Source organism: Lolium rigidum, chromosome 2 (assembly GCF_022539505.1).
Source record: "Lolium rigidum isolate FL_2022 chromosome 2, APGP_CSIRO_Lrig_0.1, whole genome shotgun sequence".
NCBI lineage: Eukaryota > Viridiplantae > Streptophyta > Magnoliopsida > Poales > Poaceae > Lolium > Lolium rigidum.
The window spans coordinates 225264226-225276127 of record NC_061509.1 but is presented as its reverse complement, the minus strand read 5'-3'; the positions used below and the strand labels follow the sequence as shown (position 1 = coordinate 225276127).

Below are 11902 nucleotides of genomic sequence, written 5' to 3'. Positions count from 1 at the left end.
CTTGTCTTCACCCTCGAACTTGTACCCCAGTGTTTGAGATATCACATTAGACACATGGTTTTTTTGTTGAACAGCATGTAGACCATGTTTATCAACTAGAATGGGTAGTATATGACATAAGAAGACTATGTGAGAAGGATTTCCATTTTTTTGATTTTTTTTGAATTTTTTATGCTCATTTCAAGTTTGGTCAAAGCCTAATTTTGACCAGCTAACCCTATTCTTCTAGAAGGAAACCGGACCGATCCGTGGGTTGCTCTGTTTTGCATTGTGGACCGTTCACCTGCGGTAACGCCAGCCGTCCGATCTAGCCTTCTAGAAGGTTTCGGGCCGATCCATGGACACCCTCGTTCTTCAACCTCATTGGTTCCTTTCTCCACGCGTACGGTGGGCTATAAGAACACTGAAATGTCCGTTGGGCCGTCTCGCGTGTCTAGGCCTGCGATGCATGCGCCATGCATGCGCCATGCAGGCGCCACGCCAACGGCCCTTTCCACGTACCTCACTCGCCGACGCCTTTTAATGCATCGACGCGGCGTCTCGGCGTTGCCATCGTCTCGGCTCTCGCAGCGATGCGAGCGGCATCGGTTTGCCATCGTCAATACGCTTAATTATTTGGGAAGACGGCTAGCCACGCGTTAATTCATTAGGAACCACCCAATTATGAGCCAACCTCTTTATAAGGGGCCTCTCTTCCTCTCCCACACACCAACCGAGCGAGCCTCTCTTCCTCTCCCTCTCCAAAGCACCACGCACCCAAGCGAGCCTCTCGCGCTCTCCGAAGATGCGGTACACGGGACCGACCTTCCGCCGTCCGCGCACCGGGACGGAGCTACTCTATCCGGCGGACGTCCTCGTCGAGAAGACGCTCCGTGTGTGGGCAAAGTCGAGGTGGAGGACCGAGGTCGAGCTCACTCGAGACTTCCTCGACGAGGGCTTCTCCCACCTCCCACCGGGCTCGCCCGTCATGTACTACGTCAACGAGTCTCGTGAAGGCGTCGCCCTCAAGCTGCTCACGGTCACCTTCGCCAACCGATTTGACGCGTACGCCCTCCTCGGTGAGGTCTTACTGGTGCGGCTGCGAGTCAATCTTCTTCACCACCTACAACGTCTTCACCGATTGCGACGCCATCTTCTTCTCCGGGAAACCTATGCACCGCCTCCCGTACAACAAGTGAAGACGCCGGTGAAGACGGTGGTGCGGCGCGAGTGCTGCGGCGAGTGGTGCGGCCAAGATGTGTTCTCGTCAACCTCTCGATCGTCATGTTTTTTTAGCTTTACGTTTTCATTTTCTATGTGGTTCCGTGTTGAGTCGTGTCAAGTCGTGTGTCACTCAACTTATCTATCTATCTAAGTTATTTCCGTGTAATGGTGGAACTAAGCATCTTATGTATCGAATTTATCTAAGTTATTTTGCGTGATGATCCGGCTACCAATATTTGCATCTCATATATCTTAGTTTTCTATGATTTCGATGTAATATATCAAGGGTGTATGAATCATGAAATCACAAACATGGATCCAAGTATGAACTTTGATGTATTATAAGTAGGGTACCCATAGTATGAAACAAAAAATCACAAACACGCAATGCTTGAAATCGAGATAAATGCACCATTTTTCCCCGCAAGAATATAAAGATGCACCCTTTTTTATTTGATTATTTTTCCAACCTAAACCACAAACACGTAATGTTTCAAATAACAAAGACGCACCCTTTTTTTTGGTTAAGCAGCGTGCATAAACACAAAGAACAAACATATACGTCCTTACACCATAAACCAAGTCACGAACTAGAACTAACTATAGTTAGATTTCTTCCTTTCGGTTTTCAATATCTTTCCATCTCGCCCCATCGGTTACGCAGAGCAATTCTTCACGCTACCAAACAAAGCGGTCTTGGGTTCGAGTCCCAGCCGCACCCTTTTTTGTTTGTTCATTTTTCACCATTTTTTAAACACCCTTCTCATCCTGCCCAAAGCCAAACCTTGTGGGTCCCACGTGAAACGGCCGGCAACGGTCCTCTTTTCAAACGCGTCTCCGCCTGGTCCCACCTGAAACAGCCGAGTCATGGACGTTTGACTTGAATGAAACGGCAGGCTCACGGAACGAGCCGTCGCACACATACTAGTGGCAAAACTGAGAACCATTCTGCTCTAGTGGCAAAACTAAGTGTTGCGCGGGCTGTAGTGGCAAACCAATAATTAACCCTTGAACATTTGGAGGGCGTGTTTCGTTCGTGCCGCGTTTGTGGGACGTCGCTCCCCAGTCGCGTCCCCAAATCAAAATTTCGGAAATTTTAAACTTAACCAGATTCGATTAAGATTCGTTCAAACTTACATAGATTCGAACGAAATTTGACTAAATTTAAACTAAACCTAATCTAGAACCACTTGCGGCGGCCGGAGGCGTCGTAGTACTGCTGGAAGTTGTACATGGCGTCGGTGATGACCTTCTGCTTGACGCGCTCCTCACGGGCTCGTCGACGGGCTCATCCTTCACCAAGCCGCTTGGTCCTGCCTCGCCGTCGTCGGTGAGGTCCACCAGCGGCTTGCCGGAGTCGCGGATGGACATGGCGATCGCCGCGTCGAGGTCGCCCCTCCTGGCGTCCTTATCGTTCATGGACGCCAAGAACGCCGCCCGCAGCCACTGGGCGGTCCTCGGGGTCGTCGGCTGGCGGCGATGAGCCGCTGCTGCCGCTCGTACTCCGCCAGCAGCGCCGCCTGCGACGTTTCCTCCGGCTCCTCCTTCACCTCCGGCTTCGGGATGAGGAGGGCGCCGCCGCGCCTCCCTTGCTGACGCCGGCTGCCGCTGCCGCTGCCGCCACGCCTCGTGTTGACGGGTGTCGCCGGCTCCTCCTTGACCTCCCGTTTGGGGACAGTTTAGGGCGCCGACCGGTACGACGAGGACGGCGTCGATCGCGCCGGTCCTGAGGAAGAAGAGTGCGAGGAGGACGAGTACGTCGTCCTCCTCGGCTGCCATTGAGGAGACGGCGGCGGTGACGACGGCATCTCCAACCTTGGAGCGCCGTTGCGGATGCCGCGGATGACGTTCTCGAGGGTGCGCCCCGGAACGCCCTAGAACAGGGCGCGACCGTCCTTGTTCCAGCTGTTGGGGCAACCGACGAGGCCGTCGGTGCTGTACATCTCGACGTCGTACTTCGCCTTGAAGTACGTCGTCCACCAGGCGTCGTTGTCGTCGACCGCCCACGTTGGATCCAACCGCTCCTCGGCGGTGAGTTGAGCCCGCCGGGCCTTGATGGCGTCCCTCCATTGGTCCGAGCCCGGCTCGGCGGCGGCGGGACGCCAATGCCGTTCACGGCCATCTTCCGGCCGCTCGCCGCTAGCGGCCGCATGTCCGGCGGGGTCGGATACCGGGCGTGGTACAACGCCCACGCCTCCGCCACGGTGAGGCTGCCGCGGCCGAAGCCGTTCGCCGCGGCGATCTTGCGGGAGGAAGAGCTCGACATTTTTTGGAGCGGCGGAGGAGAAGATGCGGGAGGGGAGGCGGCGGCGACGAGAAGGTTTGTGAGCGGCGAGAACTGCAGGGCGTCTTAAAACAGCGGCGGCAGCGGGTGGTTGCACGCAATAACGCCGGCGCGGACGGCCACGCGGCCTTCCACGACGAGACGCGTCCTTGCGTCGCCTGGGAAAACAGGTACGCCATTAACATCGTTTGACCAAAGGTAGACGACGGGGTTTTAGCCTTCCGAGCCGCTGACGGGTTGGGCCCGCGTCGGTTCGCCTCGCTTTTCGTTGTGTCCGGCGTGCCCGGAGCGTCCCCTGTGGGACGGGGACGGGCTTGGGGCGCCGGACACCGTATTGGGGCGCGCCGGACAAAAATGAGCTTTAGGGGACGCGGCTGGAACGCATTTTTTGTTCGGCGCGCCCCAAATTCCTTTGGGGGACGCTTTTGGGGAGGTGAATGGAGATGCTCCACTACCGGGACGGCCAGGATTTATACCGCCTCCGGCGCTTCAGCCGTTGCTCTCCACTCTTTATAACACAGCACGGCAGAACACACGCGCACCACTTGCTTTGCTCTCCCTAGCTCGCCCACGTTTGAGGAGAGGCGCGCGAGGATGGGGAATTGCCAGGCGGCGGAGGCGGCGGCGGCGGTGGTCCAGCACCCCGGCGGGCGCGTGGAGCGGCTGTACTGGGCCACCAGCGTGGCGGAGGTGATGCGGGCCAACCCCGGCCACTACGTCGCGCTCGTCACGCTCCGGGTCGCCGAGGAGCGCCACGAGAACGCCGACGGCACCGGCGCGCGGCGCACCGTGCGCCTCACCCGCGTGAAGCTCCTCAAGCCCAAGGAGACGCTCCTCCTCGGCCACGTCTACCGCCTCATCACCTCCCACGGTAAGTTAACAAACTATCAAGCTCCTCGTTGTCCTCTCTCTGCCTCTCCGACAAGCTGTGCCACACACTAACATGAAATGGTTGGTGCGTGCAGAGGTGACCAAGGCGGTTCAGGCGAGGAAGGAGGAGAAGATGACCAAGGCGCGGCAGCAGCTCGAGCAGCTCGAGTCGTCGTTGTCGAGGCAGAGCAAGGCGCGGCCGGCGGCGGACGACGACGTCAACGAGGACGAGGACGACGAGGCGAGCTTGGACGCGAGTCTCGAGCAGGTACTTCTTTTTTTATTTCTCTCGACTGATGCTGCCATGCACGTTCTCTGCATGATCGATGCGTCTTCAATTGCCTCACTCCAAGCCTCCAACAGTTAGTTAGGTGTTCAGCGCGATTATCATGACCTTGTCAGTTCGTCCGCACTGTAGATGTAGCTCTTCAGGAGCATGGGCTTTTATCTGGGCTTTCGTCGTTCGATTTCTCTGCATAGTTATCTATGAAATCTTTATGCCTTAATTTAACTCAATCAATCAAGAATGATTTAATTCTGTATATCTGACATCCTCGATCCCCCAGCTGACATGCATAAAACAAGATTTAGCTAACATGTGGTCCTATGGATCCAACTGATTGATGCTATTGTACCAACCAGAAGGAAGTTCAATGACTAAAACAAATGGGTACAGAATGATAGAAGAATCATGACAAATACGTAGAATACTGAACAGTAGACAGAATCGTTTTGAGAGATCCCTTTCTACTTCTGAACCATAACAGCACATGCAAATGCCGGCCCGTCTTCTGATCACTCTACCTGATTAACTGCAGTTGGCACGGCAAGACGGAGACGCCCACCGGAGCTCCGGCGCCCGGCACCAGCAGTGGCGGCCCTCGCTGCACAGCATCGACGAGGCCGCGAGCTGATGCTTCCGGCCAGCCATTCACCGGCGGACCTGCATTTTCAGCGTTCGCCCGGCCAAGGTCGATTAATTAGCTCGCATGGGTTTGCTACGTTCGAGTCTGCTTGACACCCCTCAGATGGGATGACCGCTCCTGAAATGACTCGGTCGTGGATCCGTCATCCGGACGAGCAGGCCGGCGCTACCAGAGGGCATGGAGCAGGTCCTCCCATCAGAAGGGTGTCACTGAGGACGCCGATTCGCGGGAAAGACTCACAACATCATGCACCATGGCAATGGGCGCGACGAGATGCTTTAGCAAGGCGAGAATGAGTGTGGGGGCGCCCGTTCCCAGCTGTGTGAAAGTTGTGTTCGGCATATTTGCTAGAGCTCCTATGAACAATGTACGGGCTGCGCGCCTCGGATTACTAGTCACTCCTGCGCTGGCTGTGGCCGTGCTTGTCGACCCGGCAGCGATCATGGAGGAGACATAAATTTAGTGACCAAAGGATACTCAAGGAAGCTGCGTATACCCGAAATTTTCTTGTGTGATTTGCATTCCCTTGGTTGATTTATATGATTGTTATGCTTATCTGTGTTTTGTATGCTATTAATTTTGTATATAGCTAGAACTGCTTACTTTGCATTTATTTTAGCACATTTCTTATGTTGCATATTGGTCAACCAAGATAAAATATGGTACCATACAAATTGATTGGTCATAATCATAAAAAGTGTGGTGTACCTAGCCTGAGATGGTCGATACTTGAAATGTGTGAGATGGAGGGCCCTGATGGGAAGTACCACATAAGTAGGGGACTCGGTGGCGTGATTCTCAGAGATTGATACTATCATGAGGTGAGATTATGACGATTGGTTTGGTCGATACTGACCGGCCGATCTCTCTAGTTTGGGAATGAGCCCAAAGGGCTAAGCACCCAGTCATACCGGACTAAGGCCCGGTACGACCAGAGAAAGAACAGATATAAAAGCTATTTCTTTTGGAGTTTGTGTAAGAAGTAGAAGCAAAGCAAGATGAAATGGCAAGGAATTTTTGATGGAAAGCACAAGAGATTGATTTGAGCCAAGTATCAAATAAAAGTGTTGATCCACTCTTAATAGTGCGGGGTTCCTATACTCAACAAAACCGGAAAAAAGGAGGGCTAGCATGTCGAGTTCTTTCGGTCTCCGTCTTCGAGTCACTTCGACCTCCTTTTCCCTTTCTTCGCAATGTATCCCAGCACCAAAGAGAAGAGATGACTTAACCTATAGATAAGCTTGATGTAAACGGGTAGTCCTCTCTAACCTTGTATTCACCAAATACCAAAATAAAGATTAGGGACGTAGATTCCCTTACAAGAGGCTAAACTAATATTTGAGATGTATGTGATATTAATGATGATACTGCTTTGGTGGACTCAGTCGGTATGAGGGTATATAACACCCTTTTGAGTTCTATGTACACTATGGATTGTAAATTTTGTATATTATTGCTGAGTATGTTTAACGTACTCACAAGTTTTTTTTTCTGTTTTTATCTGATATGCATAGAACAATCTTATGATCAAGAGGTGATGACTGTAAATCAATATGAAGACGTCTAGCATAGAAGTCGAGATAAAGATCAATAGAGGATATATCACTAGAGTTGCGGTAAAATTAATTGTACTTGTAATATTTGATAATGAATAAATTGGAGATATTTTGGACTTTTGTGGATGATATTTCACTATGTTTAGCCTTGTTTTTGTTTTTTTAAATGGACTATACTTGGCCTTGTATGCTTATGGTTTTGGCGGTTGCCATTCTTCCGGGCTGTGGTTTGGGGCGTGACAAAGGTGGAGCAGTGGAGGAAGAGGAACAACGTCTTTGTGGAGTAGGAGAAAATAAACCTTGTAGAGAAGAAGCAGCGACACTACCTGTTAGGAGGGAGGTGACCGATAGATCGGTCGATGTGAATGAAACCCCCTTACCCAAGTAAATTCTGAGATCGCGGTTTCGTGCACGTACTTTTATTCTGTTGTCCGCATCTGATCAAGACTGCCCCTTTGGAAAATCTCTGATTTCCTTCTTGCTATTGCATCCATGACTTTGCAGCCTCCATGTGTTTGTGCATTATTGCATCAATGATTTGCAGTGTGATTAGATTAGATTGTTTCGTTCTCAACATTCTCTTATAGCCGCTAAAGGTCGGTGCTTCAGATTTTATTTGGTATATATAGTACACCATTTGATGCCATGAACTAAACTATTGCAAGTTATTTTGAGAACCTCCGTCGCATGAGAAAGTGGGTTGCCGTTTGGGCTTATGGCTTGATTGTGTGGCTGATGTTTATGTTATGTCCTGGGAACGTGCATCTGAAAATAGCAGTCTTTGTACTATGGAGGAGTTGTTTATTTATGAAACACATGTTGGCATTGCTTATACTACCAAATCTTTGTGGCATGGAGGAGGAACCAAAAGTCTAAACCGCTGCTACCAAAACATCATAAAACTGTATCGACAGTTCTACCTGACAGCATATATGATGAAACGGATGGAAACGGGCAAGCAGCAGGAAGCGACGACGAGGAGCCCGTCTGATTGCCCATTTGGTACGGAGGACCATCCCCCAGGTCGACCATTGCTTCCGGCCACCGTTCGACAGCTCGGAGGTGTTGTGGTGACCCTGGAACGGTGGAAACCTGACAAAAAAGCAGCCATCCTAGATGGTGCCAATTGTCACTGCACGGGCACGGGCGCCGGTGCGGGGTCGCTCACAGTGACATCCAGCAGAAATGTCCACGGCGATGATGAGGCTGGGTGGTAGGGTTTGGTAACAACTGGACACTAGTCTGCCGGCTGATAGTAGTGCCATTAAGCAGTAGGGTTTGGTAACAACTGAATACTAGTCTGCCAGACAGTAGCAGCTTATCAGTCTATTTTACTGTTTAGATTAGATTAGATCAGCTCTGCTCCTGGCGGCTGGGATGCCACTGCTGTTTTGGAATTTGGATCTCTTCGCAAGGCTTGGTTCGTAGAAGCAAGGCGAAACGAGCCTAATAAAACAGTCAGGTGCATACGGGCGCTGTAGCCTGTAGGTGCGCATTATTGGGGAAATGATTTGGAGTGGGCCTGCCGGCTGGTTCTGTTGGCCCATGCCGCGGTTGTGAGCTTCTTCTGCATGCCATGGCCGCGACACGCTCAATCGCCTTCAACGGAACAAACATGCAGATAGCATCAACAACGCAACTTGCACGTACAGGACAAGTGAAAGCACCCGAGCGGCCGAGCGTGTTCTTCACTGAAGCATGTGAAACCAGCGTCAGGATTTACGGCTGGTTTCCGGAATTCAGAGCTGGCGTCCGTGCCCGTGATGAATCGAGACGGACAAGGCATCGGCCTCACACGTCGGCGTCACAAATCTATTGGCAACGGGACTTTCTTTCAGCTCGTGTCTGTGTGCAACAGCTAACACGCGATCGCCATTTCCCTACTCTACTCGGTCCTGCTCCAACACATGGACAATAAGTTCTAGGCACGCCACCGGCACGGCCGAGTCTTCCTCTTCCCTCTCCGGGGTAAGGACATTTTCAGCGGGGCAATCCATTTTATACACAAAATTTTGGTCTATTTAGATCAGCTCGTGGATAGTGCGGCCGTGTCTACCCCTTGTTCCTTTGGATGGGATAGACTTAGTGGCGAAATGCTTTTTTTTGTTACAGTATATCATATATTAAAACAAACTAAAACCTTAGCTAGGGTTTCCATCGGCGTCGCCTACTCGTTTTCGCCGTCCACATTGATGTAGACTGGCATCTCCCATGGCCATGGCCAGTGCGGCGCAGACGCTAGGGCATGAGGAGGACAGGCGCGGGCCACGTCCGCCACGGCGACCTTCGTCGTGGTGGGGTCACCAGCGGCGTGGCAGGCCGGCACTGATTCTTGTAACCACATGGCGAGGCCATCCCACCTGGTGAGGTCCTCTAGCTCAGACGTAATGATGTAAAACCCGAGGGCTTCATCGTTGTCCAGCTCAGGTGGCTAGACGGGGAGCTCATCCTCCTTCTTCATGGCCTCCGCTATTTCCCGCTCGTAAGCGAGGAGGCTAAGGTAGTCTAGGGTGTTGTCGCGCGCCTCCTTGCCTCGGCATGTCTGCGCCATGATTATGCAGATCGATGTCCACGCCATCGTACTCTTCGTCGACACCGATCTCCTGGCCTGCACGTACTCGGCATCACCCAGATAGGGGATGTGGCGTGGTGGGTCGAACTCCTACTCAGGGAACGTGTTCGCATGAGGTAGAGCTTGCGACATACACTGGGTCATGACGTAGATTGGGTTGTAGGAGATCCCACCGATGGCGGATTTCCCGGCGCCGCACTGAACCTTTTCATGGCACAAGAGGAACTCGCACCATCCACGTATTCGTGTGCCAGCTCCTAGGCAGATTGATGTTGGAGTGTTGGTTTCCTAGAGTTAGTGTGCCACATGGATAGGGACGTAGTAGCGGTTGTGCTCGCAATGAGGCAGTGTGGCTCTCACGCGTAGAGGCAGGGCGATCCGTGACGGCTGCCTCCATGCGAGGACCCGACCTCACGATCATTGCGGCCATTCCTCCACGGCCAAGAATTTCCCATGGCTGGGGGTTGTTGCGGCTATCACTGGTCTATGGAGCGATGTGGACTGGAAGTGGCAATGGCGGTGGCTGTGGGGACTGGAAGACGCAGCTACTCGCCTTTAAAAGGCGGGCGTGCGTCCACTGTCAATGCCAGCGCTTGAGTCCAAGTGGTTGTGGCATTGATGGAGGCGCAGGCGGTATTGACGGCGGAGCGGAAGACTGGCATCGCCCACTAATAGTTGTGCGAAGAAGGCGAGCGGACATCTAGTCGTTGCAAAACGGACCCGACACGGATGTGGGTGGACATGCATACGGCCTATAGTGCACCCGCACATTTTCAGCCTAAATTTAAATCATCCATTTCGTGTCCTTCTATCCGTAGCGATCAAAACAAATGCTTGGGCCTATCTAGATCGTGGCGCCACTGCAGATACCCTTACGCGGCTGTGATGATCTCAAACACCACGGAGCATGACGGTCGACGTGGACCCCCGACCTGCCGCGATAACTGCGTCGCCGTATTGCGGTGCTGACCGTGCTCGCGGTCGGCTCGTAACGCACACGCACAGTGCTTACCAAGCAGATAGGGCAGCCTACTAAGCATAGTACATCAGCAGCTTAATCAACGGGTTGCCCTGGTGGCAAGGAAAGCCACGGCGACTCCGATGGCTAGCCGCATTTCTGCAGTTTAACATTTCTTGTCGAGCTACCAACATTTGTTCCGATTATAAAATGAAGCACCCATCCGTTGCTGTTTTTCTTTTTCTTCTGAGAGAAGAATGATGGGAACAGTTTTCTGTAAGATAGTATTGTAATGTTAGACTCTAGCTTGTTTTCAGGAGGGTGTTGGTTGGAGGGCGCGCAGAAGAATTGGCGTCCGAATTTATAAGCCAGTCCATTGCATCATCACGGAGGAGGCAGCGCTGGAGATAAAGAAGAATGATGATGAGCTAGCATGAAACATCACGAGTATAACATAATAATAATAATAATAATAATTGATGATAATAATAATAATAATAATAATAATAATAATAATAATAATAATAGTAATAATACTAGTGTCCTGATACAAGTATGCGTAGATGAGCATGTGTGAAATTTATCACGGTGCTCTCCCTAACGTTTATGAAACAATTGGAATTGCCCGTGTTGCACTCTACTAACGTCATTTGGTGCGTGTTACTTTGATCTATGCCATGGACTTCTTAGAATTGAAGGTCTTACCATGTGTTAAATTAATAACACATATAACAGTAGATACAACGTGCTTACAAAAGCATGCAAACACAAGCCAACAGAAGACATAATATAAAACAAGAGAGTGCAACTTGAGACACCTAGTCTACATGCCGTTGTCGGGAACAAAACCAGAGGGAACATAAGGTCTTCGGGGAGGCCGTCAACGTGTCGTCGCTAACTCGAGGCAGACACACGTACACCCGTACTCTGTCATCTTTGCCTATGGAAGGGACCCTTGTCCCTCATCATGTATTGAGGGGCGCCGAACCATCGGGAGGCAAAGGTGTTCCCTCAAGATCATAGGGGAGTACAGAGAACGCAGGGGAAGAGGCCAACCAAAACGCCCACGGAGCTCCGCCGAACGAACAACACCACCAAAGGTTAAGCCACAACAAAGGACCAAAATTGTTGGACAAAGATGCACTAAAGAGGAAGCGACGGGATATGATGACCACATCCTTGCAGATGACGGGAGCACTGTAGAATATAAGATCGCCTACCAACCACCAATGTTGCCGCAGAGGAGAACCCTTTCCCCTCTCGAACAGGCTCAGGGGCCTCAGTGCAACAACGGCTAGCAGCTGCCTTGGTGCAGCAAGTTAGACCGGGAGATGTCAACATCGAACAAGAAAAGTCTCCACATCCACCTCTAGACTTCCCAATGCTCGACGACCTTCCCTACATTCCCCAAGATGGCGCCTTCAACAACGGGAGTGGCATCGCAACTCCGCCGACATCCGAAAGGCAAACCAAAGGGAGCAAAGATCTCGGAAATAAGATCGATGAAATCAACAATAGAATGAACACCCTCAC

The 11902-nt window shown here is 51.6% G+C and overlaps 1 protein-coding gene across 1 annotated transcript; it reads left to right on the top strand.

Moving 5' to 3' along the window:
* Nucleotides 1–4081: 4081 nt before the first annotated feature.
* On the top strand, nt 4082–5382 carry LOC124688225. Its single transcript, XM_047221935.1, has 3 exons — nt 4082–4358; nt 4453–4625; nt 5176–5382. Exons 1-3 carry the CDS (start codon nt 4082–4084, stop codon nt 5269–5271), a joined length of 546 nt encoding a protein of 181 aa, XP_047077891.1. The 3' UTR covers nt 5272–5382.
* Nucleotides 5383–11902: the final 6520 nt, after the last annotated feature.